The 23,254-nt window shown below is 51.5% G+C and overlaps 1 protein-coding gene across 1 annotated transcript; it reads left to right on the top strand.

The window, feature by feature from the left end:
- The first annotated feature begins 1,792 nt into the window (after nt 1–1,792).
- GTF3C5 (general transcription factor IIIC subunit 5) lies at nt 1,793–22,218 on the top strand. The gene is made up of 12 exons (XM_084799874.1): nt 1,793–2,261; nt 4,031–4,250; nt 6,405–6,603; nt 13,622–13,817; nt 14,812–14,916; nt 16,131–16,245; nt 17,721–17,801; nt 17,943–18,040; nt 19,091–19,173; nt 19,892–20,034; nt 20,710–20,880; nt 21,319–22,218. The coding sequence occupies exons 1-11, from the start codon at nt 2,109–2,111 to the stop codon at nt 20,853–20,855; spliced, it is 1,539 nt and encodes a 512-aa protein (XP_084656000.1). The 5' UTR covers nt 1,793–2,108; the 3' UTR covers nt 20,856–20,880; nt 21,319–22,218.
- Nucleotides 22,219–23,254: the final 1,036 nt, after the last annotated feature.

The raw sequence follows: 23,254 nt of genomic DNA, 5'->3' as shown, positions 1-23,254 counted from the left end.
TGATTGCTGGGAACTGAACTCAAGACCTCTGGAAGAGCAGAAAATGTGTTTGTTTGTTTGTTTGTTTGTTGTTTTTGTTTTCCTGAGACAGGGTTTCTCTGTCTTGGCTGTCCTGGGGTCACTTTGTAGACCAGGCTGGCCTCGAACTTACGCTGATCTGCCTGCCTCTGCTTCCCCAGTGGCAGACAGTGCCTCTGAGCCATTTCTTCAGCCTCCCCACCCCCTGTCCCCCCCCCCTCCCCGCAATAGCGCTCATGGCAGAATGTTAAATCCTAACTGGAAAAGGCAGGGCAAGAACGACAACTGCTTTAGTTCAGTTCCTTTTCAACTCACCTGTGTCTGCTGTTAGTGGATCGCTCACTGTCCTCAAACAGCAGTTGAGTGCTCACTGCTCTTTCAGAGGACCCAAGTTCAGTTCCTAGCACCCATGTTGGCTGGGGTGGCATGTAGCCACCTGTAACTCAGCTACAGAAGATCAGACACACTCTTCCAGTATTTTCAGACACACACACATAGATGTAAATACACACACCACACACAGACGTTTGGGTTCCTGGGTGGATATTCCAATTAAAAAATAATCCTAATTACTTCCTATCAGTCTATGGTTTCCTTTTAAGGATATGTTGAATTGTCTAAACTGTGCAGTGATTTATTCTACCTTCTTTAAAGATTTTACAAAATATTTTTCAAAAAATTTTTTACGCACATGAGTGTTTTGCCTATGTGTGCACCACATACATGCCAGAAATGTGTTAGACCCCCTGGAGCTGGAGTTACAGGCAGTTGTGAGTCTCCACGTGACTTCTGGGAACCTGTCCTAGCTCCTCTGCAAGAGGAGCAAGTACTCTTAACCACTGAGTCATCCCTAGCCCATATTCTGCCTTCTGAATCCACCTACAGCAATGAGTTCTTTGACTGAGAAATCACTTCAGAAATTTGAGGTGCCCATACAATCATTCTCGCAGTCGCTCTCACCTCCAGGATGCATCTCCTGCCGGGACTAGCCTGCCTCTCGGTGTTTCGTCTGAATTCACTTTCACCTTCCTGAGCCATCCCTCCACACAACAGAGGTCTCTAGCATCTGCCTAATGGACGAAGAAGTACGCCTGCATCCTGCCCGGAACTCGGTCCTGCGAGTGTGTGTGCTGTGAGGAGAGCACTTGCTACACAATGCCTCAAGCCCGCCATGCTCACCCAGAATTCCCTCTAAGGGCCCTCAGAAATCCAGTCTCGCTCTAGAGCATGGTACACACATCTTTAATCCTAGCCCTTGGGAGGTAGGGCCAGGCAGATCTCTGTGTGTTCAAACACAGCCTGGTCTATACATTGAGTTTCAGGCCAGCTAGTGCTACATAAAGAGATCCTGTCTCAAAAGGAGGAGGAGGAAGAGGAAGAGGAAGAGGAGGAGGAAGAGGGGAGGAAAAGGAAAATAAGGAAAATTGAAATCCCGTCCTGTATATTGTGTCCTCAAGAGCAGGAAAGCTTACACTCATGAAATCTCAACAATATGATCTCCTGAACACCACCATGGGCATCCCAACGTGGATGGGGGAAATCTCCTCTAGATAAAGAGCTACCACTCATCAATGGCTACTGAGGCAGAATTCGCCTTCTTCATTGTTGAGACCCTTAAATTCCAATCTCAAGTGGTCAGCCCTAAATACATGCACACAGGAGCAAGGCTGAAAGGACTCAGCAGGCTGGTTTTTGTTTGACAGCCGAAAACTTAGCTTACTGCTGGGAGGCGGGCCGGAAGGCGGGCGGGCGCGGTTTTGAGCTCTCATTGGACGGCAATCTCCGGAAGGGCCCGGTCGAGTCAAGCCTTGTCACGGTCGGGTGGGCTGGTGGGTCTCGCCCCTTTGTCCAACCCTCTTCATTGTAAACAAAAATCCTCCAGGCCTCTGTGGTATCGCAAAATAAGCAGATGCCGTGGCGCGCTGGTTCCTGGAAGCCTTCAGGTCTCACAGATTTAGGGAGACGTGTACGGTAAAGGGAAAGGAAAAAAAAAAAAAAGGACCGGAACGATTCCTTCGCGGAACCTTTGAGGTGAGGAGCCATTTGAGGAACGGACCGCAGCGGGACGGGACGAATCTGGACTGGTAGGCATGGCGGCGGTGGAGCCGGACGCTGGCCCAGAGGCCGCCATCCCTGTGGACCTGCGGCGGGAACGGCGGCTGGTGTGCGTGGAGTACCCAGGCGTGGTGTGTAACGAGGCCAAGATGCTACAGACTCTAGGCGGCGAGGAAGGCGTCTCTCGAGTAAGTAGCTGGGAAACTCCGGGTCCTGGAGAAAGTAACTACGTCTTCCTAATGGGCGGGACCACCGGGCGGGAGAGCGGTTTCCACGGCAACAGAGAGTTTAGGCTGGCTCTAGGACCTGCTGCGAGCGAAGGATTGTTTTCTTTCGGTCCTCAAATGTGAGTAGCATTCTTAGCATCTGTCCCAGGACCCCACAGTGCGGCTGCAGCCGCGCTAAATGTAGCGAACTTCTCTGACCTTATTGCTTTGTGTTGAAAACTGAGGCAAGGGAGAAAAGATTAAGAACTTTTACCCTGTCTTGAAACACCTGCCCCTCCCTCCCCCAAACGTCCTAATGACAACCTAGCGAACGAGATACTATTTTTATTTCCATATAAGGGGACAGGTAAGAAAGGTTAGGCCAGACAGTCGCTACAGGTACAGCAGGGACTTGAATACTGCCCACCTAGAGTCTGAGCTGCTGCTCCATTTTGTGTAAGTGTGGAAAAGGCCTGATCATGCCTGGAGAGTTTCTATTATTCACAGTGTCACGTTGACAGAAGCCTTGCTCTCCCTTACCCCAGGGATGCCTGATAGGGCTGACGCTCTGTGATTCATACATTCTGCTTTGGTTTCTGGAGTACTTCTGTGTGCCAGGCCATGTCTGGACTCATCTCTTCCCTATTAGGTCAGAGTTACATGGTTTTTGTTTTTGTTTTTGTTTTTGAGACAGGGTTTCTCTGTGTAGCCTTGGCTGTCCTGGACTTGCTTTGTAGACCAGGCTGGCCTCGAACTCACAGTGATCCGCCTGCCTGTGCTTCCCAAGTGCTGGGATTAAAGGCGTGCATCACCACGCCTGGCCAGAGTTACATGTTTTGTAAGAAGGGGATGCCTGAGGAGAATCAGGCTGCCTTTCTTTTTCTTTCTTTTCTTTTCTTTCTTTCTTTCTTTTTTTTTTTTCTTTTTTTCTTTTTGGTTTTTCAAGACAGGGTTTCTCTGTGTAGCCTTTGCTTTCCTGGATTTGCTTTGTACACCAGGCTGGCCTCAAACTCACAGAGATCCGCCTGCCTCTGCCTCCTGAATGCTAGGGTTAAAGGCATGCACCACTGTGCCTGCCCACTTAGTCTTATTGTATCCTGTTATGCCATGTTCAGTTGGTGTCACTGGAAGGCCTGCTCTTTCCTGAAGGGAAACATATGCATGGACCTATGGGAGGTGGAGGGAGGGAAAAAGCAGTCAGGATCTGATATGTGAGAGAAGAATACATTTTTTGTTTGGTTGATTTGTTTGTTTGTTTGTTTGTTTGATTTTGTTTTTTTGAGGCAGGTTGCTCTGTGTAGTCCTGGCAGTCCTGGAACTTGTTTTGTAGATCAGGCTAACCTTGAACTCACAGAGATCCACTTGCCTCTACTTCCCTGAGTGCTGGGATTACAGGAGTGAGCCACTACCCCTGGAGAACTCATTAAAAAAATGAGTTCAAGCTTGTCATGGTAGTGCACACCTTTAATCCCAGCACTCGGGAGGCAGAGGCAGGTGGATCTCTGTGAGTTCAAGGCCAGCCTGCTCTACAGAGTGAGTCCAGGGCAGCTAGGCATATTACATAGAGAAATCTTGTCTCAAAAACAACAACAACAACAAAACAACAAAAAAAATGAGTTCAGTGGGAATGCAGAGCTGGAAGGAGGACCTGTGCCTCGTGGCCGGGCCTTCCTGGGTCCTGGCAGCTGGGCTCTGTGGAAGAGAAACAATGCTCTCCTGGCTGCTTGCCTGCTGACCGTTTCTCCCTGCAGATCTACACTGACCCTAGCAAGAGGCTTGAGCTCTACTTCCGGCCCAAGGACCCATACTGCCACCCTGTGTGTGCTAACCGGTTCAGCACCAGCAGCCTGCTGCTCCGGGTTAGGAGACGAACAAGGCGACGGAGAGGAGTCCTGGGAGACCAAGCTCAACCCCAGGTCACATTCGACTTGGAAATCCTTGGCACCATCTCCACAATTTACAAATTCCAGGGTAACTATGGCATCTCTTGTGGTGTAGAGCCACGTGGAAAGTGGGGTAGGGTATGCCCATGCCTGAGGCAGGGCCATTGCCTTTGTGGAAGCAGCCTCTTTAGTCAGCAGTCCTCTAGGGATTGTGGGTACACTGCCTTGTAACCTTTTATTCTCGTTCATTCACTCGTTCATATCCTCCCTCCCTCCCTCCCTCCCTCCCTCCCTCCCTCCCTCCCTCTGTCTCTTCCTAAGACTGAGACAGAGTGTCCTAGTTAGGGTTACTGTTGCTGTGATGAGGCACCATGACCAAAGCAACTTGGAGAGAAAAGAGTTTGTTTCCCTCACGGTTCCATATAATACTTCATCCAAAGCAGTGAGGGCAGGAACTCAAGCAGGGCAGGAACCTGGAGGCTGATGCCGAGGCCGTGGAGGGGTGCTGCCTACTGGCTTGCTTCTCACAGCTTTCTCAGTCTGCTTTTCTTATAGAACCTAGGACCATAGCCTAGGGTTGGAACCACCCACAATGGCCTGGGCCCTACCCCATCAATCACTAATTAAGAAAATGTTAACAGGCTTGCATACAGACTGAGCTTATGGAGGCATTTATTTTCTTTCTTTCTTTCTTTCTTTCAAGACTTATTTATTATTATGTACATAGTTCTCTGTCTGCATATACACTTACAGGCCAGAAGAGGGCATCAGATCATAGTGTAGTGGTTGCTGGGAATTGAACTCAGGATCTCTGGAAGAGCAGACAGTGCTCTTAACCTCTAAGCCATCTCTCTAGCCTGGCCTTCTCTCTTTTTATGAGTTTATTTTCTGTTTTTGTGTGTGCATATGCCACATGTAAGTGCCTGTAAATGTCTGAAGAGGTTGTCCAAGCCCCTGGAGCTGGAATCGCAAGCCGTTGTGAGTCATCTGATGTGGCAACTAAACTTGAGTCCTTGAAAAATCAGGAGGTGCTCTTAACCCCTGAACCATCTCCAGCCCCAGCCTTTTATACTCAGAAGAGAAGCTAGGAATCTAGAGTTCTGTGAGAGGCTTTCCAACTTTAAGATAATCCATTGTGTGGGGCCAGATCAAACTCCTGGCCAGATCCCCAGTGTTTTGGAACCTTGTCTATAGCTGCCGTAGACTCTGTGACACTGCCTGCCTCCCCATCCAGCCGTGATTGCTGCTGGTTTCACCCCTCTGATTCCCCAGCCGACTTGGGGTCCATGGTACCTCATGCTTCTGTGAACTGGATGCCTGCCATAGGATCCTCATTCAGGATCCGGGAGGAAGCAGAACAACAGAAGCAGAGAGGCAGAGCCAAAAGCTCTCACTTTGGAGTTGTGCCTGCTGAGCCCTGTTTGCTATCAAAATTAAGTTAGCGTATAAAGTAGTGAGTTTCAGGGTAACATTTTCATACATGGATATGGTTATATTTGTTCCTGTTCACCCACTTTCCACTGCCCCACTCACCAGTTTCTTTAGGCAGGTGCCTTAGCTTCTCTTTGCCTCAGTTTCCTTGTCTGTGCACTGAGGGCTGCAGAGCCAGGAGCTCACTAGACCCTGGAGGAGATTCAGAGATGATGTCTGCGAAAGAGCTTGTGGGAGGTGCTTGGCAAATGACCCACACCTCAGACCCTGCTGCTTATAGCCTAAGGAGGACTCTGAAGACACTAAATGAGAAGAGAGAAATCCAAAGAGAAAAAGGGAGAGGGGGAGGAGTTTGAGGCCAGCCTGGGCTACAGGAAGTTCATGTTTCAAACGTAAAACAAGAGGAACACAGAATGGGACCTAGGCCTGGGATGCCTTCAGCTGGGCACTGATGCAGACCTCCTGGTAGATGAGCCTTCACCATGAGGATTGGCCTTCCAGAGGCAGAGTGGTTCCTAATGTGTCGCAGTTGTATTTCTCTAATTGAGTCAGCACCCTGCTCTCAGTGTGGCCCTAGACCAGCAGCCCCTGTAGCTTGGTGAACATACTGTATTGGAAACAGTGGTACACATGTCTTATGAATTAACTTGCTGGCTTTACCCTGCTGTTGCATGCCCCCTTCCCCCAAGCCATTCTCACTGCACTAATTCACACACCCGTCAGAGGGTGCTGCACAGCTCATTCAGCGCCTTCATGGCAGGATTTGGGTGGGGACCTGAGTGAGAGTCTCCATCTGTTCTCTTCTTTCCAGGAATGTCTGACTTCCAGTACTTGGCAGTGCACACAGAAGCAGGTGGCAAGCGCGTGTCCATGTATGACAGAGTGCTCATGCACAAGCCTGAGAAGGAGGAGTTCTTCCACCAGGAGCTGCCACTCTACATCCCCCCGCCCATCTTCTCCCGCCTCGACACCCCTGTGGACTATTTCTATCGCCCTGAGACACAGCACCGGTAGGCGGCCCCACCCCCACCCCACCCTGGTGCAACAGAAGGCCTGGGGCTCAGGCATCGGTTAAAGTCAGAAGGCAAGTGTCCTAAGCAGTGGCCTGGATCATAGATTGGCATCATTCCCAACACACTTGAGGGCTCCTGATAAGAAATGGTCTCTTTGGTTTTGATCCCCTGGTCATTACTGACCAGCTTTTCTTTGGACCTTGCAGTCACCAATAATGACATTACTTGTGAAACATCATGTGCGAGCATCCAACCCTGAGCCAGGTCTTTTTGTCTCCTCTGTCCACCTGATGGCCTCCTGGTTCCTGTCCCAGCACAGTCCATAGCTGGCTCTGTAACTCAGCCTTCTGTCATCTTCCTGCAGACCCTCTGCTTGTTTGTCCCACGTGCCTGCTCTTGTCTGTTCAGACAGCTGGAGGCAGCTGTCTAGACTGTCCTCTCTTTCCAGTCGGCCGGTGCCTCGGCTCTGACTGTCCCAAGTCTTTCTCACTGATGAGGAGGCTGTGTTCTGTGTTCTGAGGATGGGTGCTGGGGGGTCTCAGAATCAGCGGTGGGCACCTCTTGCACTGAGGCCTGTGAAAGTCCTGCAGAAGACCACAGGCAACTCCAGTGAGATGAGTCCTTTAGTTTCCGTCTGGACAGTGGGGACCCTGTGGCTGCTGGAAAGGCAGGTCCTCGGCATTGTCAGATGTGGGTGTTCTGGAGGCAGCCGCACACTGACACAGAGGAAGAAGAGGCCCTTTGTGTAAGAGCCAGGACTGACTCATGTGGAAGAGATTAATTTAAGCATTCACAATATGAGATTAATAACAGTCACCAACTATGGGGAAGTGCTGAGTCTTCGTTTGGTCTTGGCAGTTTGCCAGGGCCCTGTCGACCGCATTTCACAAAGGAGGGAGATGATGAGTCTTGGGGTTTACAGGCCACACGGGACACTCTGAGCCTGCCTGGCCCAGTTCCTAGGCTGCTTTCTTCTCAGTCTTACACTGTTCTTTTATGCTAGTGATGTCTAAAGAAAAGGTCTGTCTCTGAAGCCCAGGCTAGCCCAGAGCTTATTGCATCATTTAGGCTGGCTTTAGACATGCACCAAATCTGGTCTTACCTTAGCCTTCCAAGCACTAGGATCATAGGCTTGAATCACTGTGTCTAGTAGTACCTTTTTAAAATTACATACAGAAGAGCTGGAGAGATGACTCAGTGGTTAAGAGCGTGTGTTCTTCCAGAGGTCCAGAGTTCTATTCCCGGCAACCATATGGTGGCTTACAAACATCTGTGCTGGGATCTGATGCCCTCTTCTGGCCTGCAGGGTACATGCAGATAGAGCACTTATATACATAAATCTTTTTTATTGTTTTTGTGTTTTGTTTTGTTTTTCTTTGTGTGTGTGTATGGCTTTTTTTTTTTTTTTTTTTTTTTTTTTTTTTTTTTTTTTTTGGTTTTTCAAGACAGGGTTTCTCTGTGTAGCCTTGGCAATCCTGGACTCACTTTGTAGACCAGGCTGGCCTCGAACTCACAGCGATCCGCCTGCCTCCAGAGTGCTAGGATTAAAGGCGTGCGCCACCATGCCCGGCTGTGTGTGGCTTTTTATTGCAGCTCTGGTTTGAGTCCATCCTTAATTTTTTTTTGTTTTGTTTTTGTTTTTGTTTTTCGAAACAAGGTCTCTCTATGTTAGCCTTGGCTGTCCTGGACTCACTTTGAAGACCCCGCTGGCCTCGAACTCACAGCGATCTGCCTGCCTCTGCCTCCCGAGTACTGGGATTACAGGCATGCACCACCATGCCCGGCTGAGTCCATCCTTAATTTATAGTTCCAGTCTCCCTGGTGAACCAACACGCTCAAGATGGAGACGCATCCCATCCCCCTCAGGGCCCAGACACTGGTGGTGTCCAGTGGCAGCTCTGGTCTCACATTGTGCTTTCCGGGTCAGTCTGTGCTCTGGGGCCGGAAGCATAGCTTTTCTTTTCAGTTCTGAGGCCCTGGTCAGTCCAGTAGCCTCAGGTCAGTGAGGTTTGGGTATGTGGCCATCCAGGTAGACGTTCCTGGTGATCTTAGGAAGAGTGAACTCAACTCCTTCCAGTTCAGGGGTCAGCACAATCTGGCAGCCCAGTCTCGAGTTCTCCTGGAGTAGTGGGGCCATGTCCAACATGTCATCCTCCTCTCCTCGGGAGGAGGCAGGAGATCCAGGTGGGCCTCACTCACATACACATGGCAGGTGGAACACACCAGGGACACTTCACAGGCCCCTTCCAGGTCCACCCCGTGGCCCTGGGCCAGGTGAAGAACATTGTCCCTAACTCTGTCCCTCACCACGATCCACCGGCCAGAGCAGTCCATGAACACCACGTTGGCCCTGGGGACGGCAGACCTCTTTTTTTGTTTTTTGAGAGAGGGTTTTCTGTGTAGCCTTAGCTGTCCTGGCCTTGCTTTGTAAACCAGGCTGGCCTTGAACTCACAGTGATCCGCTTCCCTCTGCCTCCCAAGTTTGTTTTGTTTTTTATAGTTGTTATTGGTTTTTTGTTTGTTTTTTCGGGACAGGGTCTCTCTGTGTTAGTCTTGGCTGTCCTGGACTCGCTTTGTAGACCAGGCTGGCCTCGAACTCACAGTGATGCCCTGCCTCTGCCTCCTGAGTGCTGGGATTAAAGGCGTGCACCACCATGCCCAGCTTTGTTTTGTTTGTTGAGACAAGGTTTCTCTTGTAGTCCTGGCTGTCCTGAACTCTCTTTGTAGACCAGGCTGGTCTCAAACTCACAGAGATCCATCTGCCTCTGCTTCCCAAGTGCTGGGATTAAAGGCGTGTGCCACCAGTGCCCAGCAATAAATCTTTTTGTTTGTTTTTGTTATTGTTTTCCGAGACAGGCTTTCTCTGTGTAGCCTTGGTTGTCCTAGAATCATCTGTAGACCATGATGGCCTTGAACTCACAGAGATCGCTTGCTTCTCCCCAAGTGCTGGGATTACAAGCATGCCCCTCTAAGTCTGGCTAAATAAATAAACCTTTTTTAAAAATGAAGCACGGGAAGACAGCCTTTCTCTTTGTGTTGTATCCTCCACAGAAGCAGTGGTCTGGCTGCCTTTGTTCTCTGTTGTAACCCTCGGCCTGGCATGAGCCAAGTGCTGCCAATAGCTGGAGCTCAGTAGAGGGAGCCTTGGGAAGCAGGTCACACACAGATAAGCCGGAGGTTGAAAGCCAGCCTGCGGTTGGTCTCTAGTCTCCTTAAGGAGAGACTGGCTGGCTGTGAGCGACCTTCAGAAGATTGAGTGCTGACGTGGGACATGGTGGGTTCTGTGCCCTGTGAAAAGGGCAGGTGCTGAAACAGATACAGTGGCATAGAAACAAATGGTACCGTGAGGGGGAGCAGAAGCCTGGGATGGTCCTAAGCTGTGCCCAGGATGGCCATTTTGGGTGGGGGTAGGACAGAACCCATGTCAAGTCCTGAGAGAGTCCTGTGGAGACCCAGGCTTGGAGCTTGGTGTTAGCAGACTACACTGCAGGGAGACTGGGAAGCGGGACAGAATGTGAGCATACCAGGCACATTGAAGACGCTGTGTGGGTGGGCTGAGGGCTCGGGAAAACCATTAAGGAGCAAGTAGGAGAAATGACTGATGGCAGAGCAGGGCAAGAAAGGGCTCAGAGGTAGCATTCCAGAAGTCTGAAGCCCAGTGCAGACAGAACATGAGAGCTGCTACCTCCAAAGCCTGGGTTAGGATCTCCAGACTGTGACAGCAAGCTTGGGTCTCATTCCAAAAAGTGTTGGCGTTCTCTGCTTCAGAAAACTACAGTGATGGGGCGTGGTGGTGCACGCCATTAATCCCAGCACTTGGGAGGCAGAGGCAGCTGGATCTCTGCGAGTTCGAGGCCAACCAGGACTACACGGAGAAACCCCATCTTGGAAAAAAACAAACAAACAAATAAAAACTCTCCTGTGAACTGGAGGTACAGTAGTATACCTGTACTCCAATTACCGAGAAAGCTGAGGCAGGACATTCACTTAAACCCAAGAGCTTGGGGCCAGCCTGGGCAACAAAAAATTTGCCTCAAATAAATAAGTAAAACTGCTGGGATTATAGATTTATACACTAGTAATCCCAACATTCACAAGTTGAGGGTCACAGGTTTTTTGTCCACCCTGATCTGACTTAAAAAAAAGAAGCCAGGCAGTGGTGGTGCACACATTTAATCCCAGTCAGTACTCAGGAGGCAGAAGCAAATGGATCTCCGAGTTCGAGGCCAGTCTGGTCTACAGAATGAGTTCCAGGACAGCAGGGCCACACAGAGAAACCCTGTCTGGGGAAAAACACAAAAACAAAAAAAGAGACCTAGTTGCCTTACACGGGCTTACACGGTGCTCTGTGTTGATGTCATCCAGGGCTGTTTAGTCTTTCCCATCCAGTCCTCGACCATTTTTTCTCATTATGAGAGTAAGTTGTACTTGTTAAGAAAAAGATACAACCGAAAAAGACTAAATGCCACTGCCTTCTCGCCAAAGCCCCTGGCAGGAGAAGGACAGCTCCTGCAGTGCCTGGCATAAGAGCGCTAAACCTGTGCTAGGTGTGCTTGCTGTTTTCTTACATTTTTTCCCATTATATTTATTTATCTATTTTGTGTGTAGTGTGTAGTGTGTGTGTGTGTGTGTGTGTGTGAGTGTACGTACACGAGAATGCACGGGTAAACTTCTGGGCATGCATGTGAGATGGTGCATGTATTGAAGTCAGCGGACGACCTGTAGGAGTGCGTTCTCTCCTTCCAGCATGTGTGTCCTGGGCCTTGAACTAAGGTCATCAGGCTTGACAATAAGGCCTTCGTCTACCTTGCAACACTGCTTTTTCTTTTGTTTTGTTTTTTGAGACAGGGTCACACTATATAGCTCTGACTGTCCTGGAACTCACTATGTAGACCAGGCTGGCTTTGAACTCACAGAGGCTGCCTGCCTCTGCCTCCCAAGTGCTGGGATTAAAGGTGTATACCACTATGCCTGGCTGTTTCATTGCTTTTTCAAAGTTACATATTTCTGATGGGTTTTTATCATCTCACAAAGATATTTACACCTGTAGTAGGAAGAACAACACACAAGGAAAGTAGGACACTGTGCACACAGGGCTGGCAGGCAGCTGGTCCCGGCCTCTGGAGTAGGTCACGGTTGGGGCCAGCTGCCTTTGGCTCATAGGTATGACCCTTTTTTCTTCCTTATGTGACCGGGCAGATTCCCAGCACGTGGAAAGAACCTGCCTTTCTTCCCAGGCACTGTTGATTTTGGGGCATGACTGGCCTTCCTGGGGAGGGAGAGCCTGGGTGTCTACCTGGGGCTTGAGTGTCCTATATGCTGGGGTTGCAGAGGGGAGGCCGGCAGGGTGTGGAGCCCCGTCTGCTCCTGCCAGCAGTTCTCCACAGACTTAGAATCACTGAGGTCAGTAGAGTTGGCAGAGGCAGCAGATGGGCAGCAGAGGCAGCGGATGGGCAGCAGAGGCAGCCCTCCCCTGTGCTCCTCTCTGAAGTGAAGGTCAGCCACCTCCTTTTCTTCTTGAGGGTGTTGGGGGCGCAGGGAGAAGGTCTTTAAAGCAGGATAGTGGTGGGCCTACCTGGGATGGTTCCTGAAAGGCACATTTGGAAAAAACGCAGGCTTGACCTCATGTGGCATATTCTGCTTGTCTATGTGAAAACCATCTGACTTTGTTTTTTTAAGTTTGCGATTGATATGTACTCATGTAGAAAAGTAGGGTAAAGTGCAAACTGGATGACGTTGAGGAGAATGGCTTGAGTCTAGGAACTGTAGACCAGCCTGGGGGCAGAGCAGCAGATGCGTGTTTTGTTTGTTGTTGATTTGTTTTGTTTTAGGGTAAAGGGGCTAGAGAGATGGCTCAGTGGTTAGGAGCACTGTGGTTAGTTCTTCCAGAGGACCAGAGTTTGGTTCCCAGCACCCACATCAGATGACTCACAACTTCTGACCCCACAAAACCCATACACATGTTGCATAAACATGCAGACACATGCACATAAATTAAACAAATAAATATATTCAAAAGGTATGGAAACAAATGAAAAGATGATAACTGCAAACGGGAGCGTGACATCCTGGACGTACAGTAAAATGGACTTTGAAGGGCTGTGTGGTGGGGCTAGTGTGGAGGCAGCAGCTGCTGAAGCTGAGGATATACACAGGGGTTCTTGATGATGACTGCACTTGAAGAGTTAGGTAATCCGCTGCGTGTGCTTCTGGAACCATCCACCTGGGCATGTTCTGTGCTGATACATGTGCAGAGTTTATGTGTTTCAATGCTGTTTCTTAGGGTTCATAGCAAACTGGAGAAAGTATAGATTCATAAAACACTTGTCACCCTTCTCATGCACACATACAAAGTGGTCTGTTCCAGGGCAGAGGTCAGGACACATCACCACCACACAGGGCACAGTTCGTCTGGGTCCCTCTTGTGTTGGACACTGTGGGTGTGGACAGGTAGAACTGTGCTTAGCCTCTGGGCTTTGGTGATACCACCTGGCTGCATCCTTTTCATTCACCTGTGTTGTCCACGTGCTTCTGAAGGTCAGGCGTGGCTGCAGCCAGGCTTCTTAGGGCTACGACTCCTGTAGCAGATGGTATTTGGGCACATTTCCTAATCTTGGTGGCCTCGGTTACTTCCTCAGAGTCTACAGCACTGTCCGCATGGTGTGGCTGATAGGCATGTGGATAATGTGTGGCTTTGTGCTACACATTGGTGTTACGTGGGGCTGGATGAAATTGCAGTTGGGAGGCTGCCAACCTTTTGATGGTGCCCTTTCCCATACCCCAGCCTCTGGGACTTTGGTGTCTTGCCCCTCCTTGAAGGCCACTGTTTCCCTGAGCCACTGCAGGAAGGTACGGTCCCTCCTCACCCATGATGACAGCCTGAGGGCAGTGCTTCTCCAGCAGGCAGTGCTGGGGCCCTCACTCCACCTAATCCAGAGAAAGGCACACAGCGATGGTCTACAGCTGAGGCAGGCCTGGGCCTGGGATGGTAATGTAAGCTTCTGTCTGTCCACAGGGAAGGCTATCACAATCCCTCCATCTCGGGTGAGAACCTGATTGGACTGAGTAGAGCCCGGCGCCCCCACAATGCCATCTTTGTCAACTTTGAGGATGCTGGGGTACCTGAACAGCCTCTGGAGGCTGCAGTGCAGACATGGAAGAAGGCCTGCACCAACCCTATAGATCAGAAGGTGGAGGAAGAGCTGAGGAAGGTGAGTCTCAAGTGCTGGGCCACCTGTGCTGCTCACTGGCTGGTTAGCACAGAGGAGGTTTTACCCCTAGCTGTTATTTATATCTAGGAGCTGTGTGAGATGCTGGGCTTGGTGGCGTGGCCCATAACCTCGGGAGCAGGGGCAGTGCTAGTAACAGGCCAGAAAGTCAAAAGAGAATTGGGAGACCCTGTGCTGGGTCACGTGCTATCTGGAATGTGCACAGCTGGGTGCTCAGACCTCAGAAGTCCTGGGTCTCCAAAGTTGAAAATGTTCCCTGAAGGTTTTGAAGTCCCTTTGGGGTGCTAGAGATGGGTCATTCTGGGGTGTCACTAGTCTAGCAGCTTGTACAGAGCTATTATAACTAACCCGTGGACTCTGGCTGTGGTACCTTCACTCTGGGCAGAGATGGAGGCATGTCACAGGGCACTGCACTCCCTCTGGCTTCCGGTGCTGTGTGGTGGTGGCGCCTGGGTCTCTGCTGGGCCCACAGATTTAAACAGCGGATTCTCAGTGAGGCTTCTGTGTTGAAACTGAAGTCACACACTGTTGAAGGACGGGGTCCTTTAGAGACTACAGCCCTTGCCGAATCTCAGTAGTCACCAGAGGCTTCCTCTGTGGCTCATCTCTGTCCTGCCTCGCAGGGCTTCTCTGCCCTAGCCCCTCATCCTCCAGCCACCGTGGCTTGTACAGCCCTCCCCAGGACTAGGCTGCCCTCTTCACTTTCTTCAGGTCCCATCCCCAGCACCTGCCTTCTTGCACTGTGAACCGTGTAAGGGCAGGGACCCCCCACACTGCAGAGTTGCACTTGCACGTCCAAGATGTATAGTGCATGCCTCTGAGGGTTAGGGGTTATGAGTGGCTGGCAGGTGTGGCAGGTCCTGAAGGCTTTCTGTGTCCCTGCACTCCACCCCTGGGGCTTAGAAGCACAGGGGCAGCTGGTGTGAGAAGACCAGTTGCTGTCAGTGTTCATCAGACTCTGCTGGACTTTCCCCAGCTCTTTGACGTCCGGCCCATCTGGTCACGAAATGCTGTCAAGTCCAACGTCAGCGTCCACCCCGACAAGCTTAAGATCCTGCTTCCCTATATGGCTTATTACATGGTAAGTGGCAGCTGCTCTCACTCTCACCTTGGTTCCCACCACTGTGGTCCTTAATCCCCGATGTGGCATGTTAGAGCCATGGCAACAGAAGGCAGGCATGCCTCCTAGCATCCCTGTCACCTGGCATCCTGAGACAACTAGTTACAGAGTGGGGGAGATGGCTCAGTGGGCGCAGGGCTTGCTGCATAGGCTGGAGGATCTCCAGCACCCACGGTAGCATGCTCCTGTAACCCCAACACTGAGTGGGTGTAGTTGGGCAGGTCCTGGCGAATGGTATCTTAAAAAATAAAGTGATGAGTGATAGAGACAACCAGCCACAGCCTCTGCTGTGATGCATGCACATGCACATGCATGCACACACACACCTCTGTATGTACACACAGAGACCTATACACGTGCACATACAAAAGAAACAAATAGAAATATTTCAAAGCCCCCAGGCCCACCACAACCTTGTGATAATGTTAGTGGCTGTGAGTGGGTGGCTGTAAGAAGGAGCATTGCCTGATTCATAGGAAGCGTTCTGTGCATAGTGATGTGGTGGTGAGAAATCCCTGAGGGCCTGGCACTGGGCGAGGCTGCATACCACTGCCTTTGCGCCTCCTGGAGGTAACCGTGGAGTCCCTTTTTATCTCTGAGGAGAAGCTGAGTTCAGAGAGTTGACTACCATGTCTTGGTTCTGCAGCCAGTGAGTGGCAGTGCTACCTGAGGCCCAGGCCCCTTAGTGACGGCACCTCTCAACTCCCCACGCTGAGTGGGGCTTAGTGGAAGAAGTCCACCCTGGATTCCTCCCAGGAGAGGATAGAGACGGGGGCGGGGGATACAGAGGTTCCTAAAAGTTCGGAAGAAAGGCAGTCCTGCCTGCCAAGAGAGCAGCATAGCATGGCCTCAAAGGTTGATGATGCACAGTCACTGCTGGACTCCAGCCTGGAAAGCCGCCTCCTGTCATTAACATGACTTTGCAGTCCAGCTGTGGGTGCTGCTCAAGGGCAGGAATCAGTGCACTAGGACAGCTGTGTCATTGCACCTGGGGCACCAGGAGGAATGGTAGAAACTCCTGAGCTCACTTTATCCTCATAGAGCCTTGTCACAGGGTGGGGGTCTAAAGCCGTGCTCTCAGCTCAGGGGTGCGCTGCCTCACTGTAGGGCTTGCTCCCACCCATGTGCTAGAGGACCCTCGGCTCCACCTCACTCAATACATTTTTGGTCTCCAGATAACAGGCCCATGGAGAAGCCTGTGGATTCGATTTGGCTATGACCCTCGAAAACACCCAGATGCCAAGATTTATCAAGTTCTTGACTTCCGAATCCGTTGTGGAATGAAATACGGTAAAAATAAGTTTCTTTTCTTTTCTTTTTTGTTTTTGTTTTTGTTTTTCAAGACAGGGTTTTTCTCTTTAGCCCTGGCTGTCCTGGACTCTCATTGTAGACCAGGCTGGCCTTGAACTCACAGTAATTTTTTTTATTTTATTTTATGTATCAGTGTATTTGAGTATAAGCACATGTGTATGCAGGTGAGCACTCCTGTGCACATACTTGGAAGCCAGAAACAAGGGTCAGGTGCCCTGTGTCACTTTTCACCTAGTTCTTTGAGACAGAATGTCTTCATAAACCTGGGGCTCATGTTTTCTCAGCACGAAGCCAGCAAGCCCCAGCAATACTGTCTTAAGTCACATGCACACACACGCACAACCCAGAGCTTGGGTCAGTAGTTTGCTGTGGAGACGCTGGGACCCTAATGAGAATCCTCGTGTTTGCACAGGCACCTCTGCAGCCACTACCTCTAGCCCTGTCTTCTGTTCGGGGCGAATAGGGATGGCTCAGCAGCACATATGCCTGCAGAGGGCCCTGGCTTAGTTCTCACCACCCATGTCAGGCAGCGCAGTGCAGAGAACACAGTGCCTCTACTCTCCATAGTCATGTGCATGTACATACTGACACACACTTAAATTTTAATTTTATATTTTTTTTTCTTTCTTTCTTTCGTTTTTGTTTTTGTTTTGTTTTGTTTTTCGAGGCAGGGTTTCTCTGTGTAGCCTTGGCAGTCCTGAACTCACTTTGTAGATCCACCTGCCTCTGCCTCCCAAGTGCTGGGATTAAAGGCGTGTGCCACCACGCCCGCCTCTTCTTTCTTTTTTTTTTTTAAAGAGTCTATTCCCAGCAGGGCATGGTAGCACACAGCTTTAGTCTCAACATTCACAAGGCAGAAACAGGTAGATCTCTGTGAGTTCAAGGCCAGCATAGTCTTTTGTTTGTTTGTTTTTCGAAACAGGGTTTCCCTGTGTGTCCTAGACTTGCTTTGTAGACCAGGCTGGCCTTGAACTCACAGAGATCCACCTGCCTCTGCCTCCTTCAGTGCTGGGATTAAAGGCGTGCGCTACCATGCACGGGAGACCATAGCCTTTGTAGTGAACTCCAGGGCAATTAAGGCTACATAGTGAGAGCCATCTCAAAAACAAAGCAAACAAACAGTCTCTTTAAGCTTTTGTACCCCCCTACCCTCACCCCCTGAGAGTCTATGGAACAACATAAAGGAGCTTGGAATGGAAGAGCCAGCTCTCTGCCGGCTGTGCTGTGCCCTCTGGTTTATAAGCAAGGACTGTGACACAGGCCTACTTACATTTTTAAGCCTGGATGCCAGGGGAACCACACAAGGATGCCAGCGTGTGAGAACTGCTGGATGTGCTGCAGTCCATTCCTCCTGTAGGTGGCAGGTGGAGCTGGCCACCTTAACATGAATTCCTGGCTGGTGCCCAGAGGGGTTTGGTACTTACTCCCCTCCTGACACACGCCCTCGCATATAGGTTATGGTTCCAGGGACATGCCGGTCAAAGCAAAGCGCAGCACGTACAACTACAGCCTCCCCATCACCGTCAAGAAGACATGTAAGTGGATGGATTGTCTGCATCAGGACATAGAGGGAGGTGGACATTTGGACAACACAGTGGGGGGTCTGCTGGCCGTTCCTTACAGGCAGGGTGATGCCCGCTCCCACTGTACCAAAGCACTGCCTTGCTCCTATACAGCCAACCAGCCTGTCACCATGCATGACCTGAAGCAGGGCCTGGGCCCATCAGGAACTGAAGGCCCGAGGAAATTGACCTACAATAAGTACAAGCTCAAGGTGAGTGCCCTCACCTCCATTGCAAGGTCAACTGTGGGCATAAAGTGTCATTGTAGGGCTGGGCACTTCTAAGTGATCCTCAGAAGGGTTTTTGACTCACTAAACTCTCTGCCTACCCAGTGCCTGTGCATTACTCACACATTAGACCTCTCCAGAAACAAAGTGAGAATTTGGGGTGCCATCTGCCCAAAGCCATGGGGAATTAGGACCATCTGGGAAGAGAGGTGCTGACAAGTCCTGAAGAGGGATATGGCGACAGCAGCAGATGTGTGTGGCTGCCCCTGGTGGGCCTCTAACTGCTGCTGAGATGACGAGAGTCAGCTCTAGACACGAGCACAGCCAGGCATGAGCTCTGGCATGTGGGGCTCAGCTGTGGGAGGCCACGCATGACAGAATGCAGCCAGACCTCCAGCGTCACCCCGCAGGGGTTGGCACATTCCCACACTTGGCGTGATCTCTCCACAGTCCAGGGAGAGACCGAGCTAGTCTGTTCTCTACCAGGGAGTCCCTGCTTGAGAAGCTGTGACAGGAGATTTAAGTTCAGCAGAGACAGGTGCCGTAAGGCAGACAGCTGTCCCCTAGTGCCGCGTGCCTTGGCCTCCAGTGCCTTGGGCCTTGTCCTGGACTTTTAAGGCTGTACTCCAAATGGAAAGAGAGAAAATGGTACTCATCAAACGCTGCTGTTCTTCCCAAAAAGCAGTCAAGGGAGCATGCAGAGCTACACAGAGTGCCTGACTAGAAACGGCTCGTGAGGAACAGACCAGCTCCTTTTTGAAAGTGCAGAAGGCAAAAGAGCCCTGTGCGGGCTGGTGGCGGCCCATACTGTAAACTGGCAGACTTCCCAGGGGTCTGAGGAGAGCCCGAGTGCCTCCACCCTCCCAGAACCTCCTGGGGAGTGAGAGCCTCCTTTCTCCACATCTGCTGGCCACCTTGGGCCTGGGGACAAGCCAACTCCTTAGGCTTCCATGAAAACCACAGCATGGGTGTCCCCAGCTTTGCTCGGCCTGGGGTACTGTGTAACCAACCCATCCTCTTTCCTCATTTTTGCAGGATTCGGTCTACATCTTCCGGGAAGGGGCTCTGCCGCCCTATCGACAGATGTTCTACCAGCTGTGTGATTTGAATGTGGAGGAGTACGTGTGACTGGTCTTATGCCACTGGTGGCCATGGAACTTTAGACTAGAGCTCGCTCGGGACCAGTGTTCTCTGCAGCTCTTCTGCGCTGAGATCTTAAGGGAGACTTGGCCATTGGAAGTTGGGTGCTGCCCTGGGTCCTGCTGTACATGGGCTGTAAGGCCCTTGGCAGCAACCACAGGCTGCAGTGTGCCCTGTAGAAAGCAGCCCTGCTTGCTAGTAGCAATCACTCCTGCTGGAGTCTTTGCCCGAGAGTGCCCTTTATTGACGTGGTTCCTGACCCTGGACACCTTTGGCCCATTTGTTCTCAACCAAGTTTAGAAAACAGCAAGGGTCAGGTGTCAGCACGGAAGGGAACCAGGCAGCAGGTGGAGCCTGGGGAGAGCTGACTGTTAACAGAAGAGTGTGTCTGGCTCTACTCCAGCTTCATACAGTTTTGGGGGTTTTTGGGGTGGTGGGGTGTCAGGGTAGCTGTCCAGAGACAGCAAAAGTTAAGGAGCCCAGCTGGGACCATTTGTGCCTGAAGCTCCTCATTACCCAGCACCTCTGAGGCCTCCCTCTGAGCCCTGCTTCTCAGAGGCCATGAAGAGCCCTCCACTGGCATCCTGGTCCTAGAAACCCCTGCCCTAGAGCTGTGCGGGAACGCTATCCCAGGAGCCACACTTGGGTTCTGTGTAAGCTCCCGGAGTGTGCCTACACAGCCTCCTCTGCCCACAGGCTGCAGAAAATTGTTCACCGCAACGACGGGACAGAGACTGTGTGCACAGAGAGAGATGGGTGGTGCCTCCCCAAGACCACAGACCACCTGAGGGACAGCATGTCGCTCATGATTCTGCAGACCATCCGCTCCGAGAGGCCTGGTGAGAGCCACGTGTGCAGGGAGGCCTCAGACCTGCTCCTAACAGAAGCTCTAGAGAGCCTCATGCCATCCACGGAGGAAGGGAGGCCTGTGAGCTCAGACTCAGCTGTGTGACACTGACAGTGTGCAGACAAGAGGGAAGGGGTGCTGCCTGCCGGGACATGTCCTCCCATGGGGCTGTGTGACCCATGGCCCTGCACTGCCTTCCCCAGCTCCTTGTTCAGAACAAAGCCAGAGCTAGTCACTGGGGCGGTGGAATGTGAGGCGCTTGCTCGGGGGTGGGGGTGGGGTCTACAAAAGAACCCAATGAGCAGTGCAAAGCTCTTGCAAAGGCTCCTTCCAAGCCGGACAGGGGCCATCTGAGTAGAAGGGCTTCCTCGCTATGTTTGGGATATGGGCTCAGCCTCTTGGGAGTCCAGTCAAGGCTGTGAACCTTTCCTGGGAACACTGGTGTGTGCCCTCTCAAGGTACCTCGGGCCCCAGCTGCTCATGGCTCTCCCCCCAAACTAGCTTCAAACATGCTTCTTAGCTTCACCCCACCCTCGTGCTCTCCTTAGTAGCTTCTTCATAGCTTGAGCCAACTACCTGTCATAGTCGGTGGCCTGCAGGAGCACCTAGGAAGCCTGCCCTGGGACACAGCCTTCTTTCCTTCATGTAGCTCTCTTCTCCAACACAGGTAAGGCTGACCGTGGGAAAGAGCAGCTGATGTTTGAGTCTGGAGAGGAAGAAGAAGAGGAGGAGGAGGAGGAGGAGGAAGAGGATTTCAAGCCCTCAGATGGGAGTGAAAATGAGATGGAGACAGAGATTCTGGATTATGTGTGATGAAGCTCTGGTCCCAGGCAACCAGGTGAGGCTGGCAGCTGACCTCAGAAGCCTGAGGAAGGTCACGGTAGTGAGGTTGGCCCCAAAGCACCTCTGAAAAAACTAGTGTCCTAACAAGAGGTCCTGGCTCCAGCTGGGCCCCTACTGCTCAGTAGGACATTTGCCCTGGGTGGTTGGGGAAGATCCTGTTGTCATGCGGTGGACCCAAGGCAAAGACAAGGTAAAGCTGGGGACACCCTCCTGGTGGGTCTTGTGAATCTAGTAGCAGAGATGGCCAGGCTGCCCTTGGGGTTTCGGACAGTCTGTCTGTCTTGGGTAGCACTGGTGGAAGCTGGACCCTACCAGAATTGTCCTGTTATTTTTCCTGGGTGTCTGAGCATGGCGGGGGGCGGGGGGCGTAGCTGGGAGGGTGTCCTCTTGCCTGAGGTTCTATAGCTCCTCATTTGTTCTTTCACTCGTTCAGGCCCTGCTGGTATGCCATGAGTGGGAGTTGTGACTGGCCTGTGTCCCCATCCCAGGCAGTGAGATGAGGACACTAGACAACCCAGGCTGCACTCAGTGGGACTTCACCAAATGGACCAGCTCTTCAGTTCCCTGAAAACACTGTTGTCTTCAGCTTCTTCTTGTGCAACCAGAGACTGTCAAGTCCCTGCCAAGCCAACCTCCCTGGAAGGTCCCCCATGCATGGCCTCCCAATCCCTCAGGGCAGCAGCACCACTTCCTGAAGGGTGCTGAGCCAGAGACGAGCTATTGGCTTGTTTCTCTGTGTGGCCTCTGTGCCTTGAACAGCCTGGCACAGTCAAGGCACAGCTACTCCAAAGTCAAATGCCTCGAGCCAGCCCATCCTCCTGAAAAGATTGAGGACCGATTGTTTCATTTGGCCCAAGTGGGAACTCCCAGCCTTGCAGGGAACCAGACTGACCCTGTGTCCCCTGCTCACCCTGCTTCCTGCTGCTTCGAAGAAAGCTCGGCCCAGAGGCAGGAAGTTCTTCTCCGAAGGCTGGCCAGCCTTGCCTGTCCCCCACCGGACTTCTCATAGCAGCTGCCAGGACACCTCAGCTGGGAGCGTTTCCACTTCTAGCTGCTGCCCATCCTGGTCTTTGGAGAGGATCTAGGCTCTACCCAGGAGTGCCTTGACTCTAGATCTGAGGGAGGTGCTGAGTGAGGGACCCCATGCCCTCGGAAGGCCTTACCTACAGAGTGCAGTGGCAGTGTGCCTCAGGTTGACCAGGCTAGGAGGAGTTCCTGAGGTCTAGGCACATTTGGCAAAGTGTGAGTCTCCTGAACGCCTATGTAAATAAAAGACCCTTAGAAGCAAGCGCTGCTGTTTGATGCAGCTGGTTGCTGTCATTGAGTCACAGTACTGATTTGTTTTCTGTTTGTGTTTTTGCTGGCTGTGTTTAAGAAAAGACCGTGCTTGTCTCCAGCTGTGTGGTTACCTGTCAGCCAGGGTTCTTCGGACAGAGCAGTTAGATTGACTGTAAGCAGTTGGCTCACAGTTAAGGTACAGGTCCAAGGTCTTCAAGGCAAGCTGTAGGGTGTAGATTGAGTGATGGGCTGCATATCCACCATCCCCACTCTGACTCAGCCCTGCAGCAGACTGCATGAAGCCCACCCACCTGGAGGCTAAGGTGCCTTGTCAGCACCCACTGATTTAAACAGCATTTCACCAACAAACAGCCTCATGAAACATCTATAACGTTTGACCAAATGTTTTAGGGCTTCTCCGTGTAGGCCTGACTGTCCTGGAATGCACTGTGTAGACCAGGCTAATGCTGAGCTCCTTCAGGTCCTTCTGCCTCCACCTCCTGAGGGCTGGGATTGAAGAGACGTACCACTATGCCCACCTTGACAAAATACCAGTACCATGTTAACAAGTTAATACATGAGGCTGACCGCCGGTGAGTAACACAGTTCCCAGCACTCCCTAGTTCCTCCAGCAGCCCTCTGGACCCCGGGGGCACCCACACTCATGTGTACATACACCACACAGACACACACAAGTCATTGAAGTACAAACATTTAACAGCCGGTAAAGTAGACAAAGTAACATGAAAAAAGCGTAAGACTGCTTGGGGTCTTTGAAGCTTCCGCTCTTTGTGCTTGGGGTGAGTTCTGCCTGAAGAGTCCCGCACTCGCACAGGTGGGAGCTCTCCCTGACACGCGCCTGAGCCCACCACACCGGTTTACCCGAGGGCACCTGTAAACAAGACAGGGAACTGCAGACCCTCCACTCGGCATGCCAGGAAGGTCATGCCAGGAAGGTCGTGTTGGAGGTTCCCTGCAGAGACCAGGGCCAGACCGCTGGGGAGTGGCAGCCGCCTCCTGGCCTGAGCTGTGCTTGCAGGTCTGCTTTATGTGGCATCAAGGGTGGAGTTTGCTTTTTAGGAAACACGTTC

Source organism: Acomys minous (genome assembly GCF_964271855.1).
Source record: "Acomys minous genome assembly, chromosome: 10".
In the NCBI taxonomy this organism is placed as follows: Eukaryota; Metazoa; Chordata; class Mammalia; order Rodentia; family Muridae; genus Acomys; species Acomys minous.
This window is presented reverse-complemented; position numbering and strand designations above follow the sequence as displayed.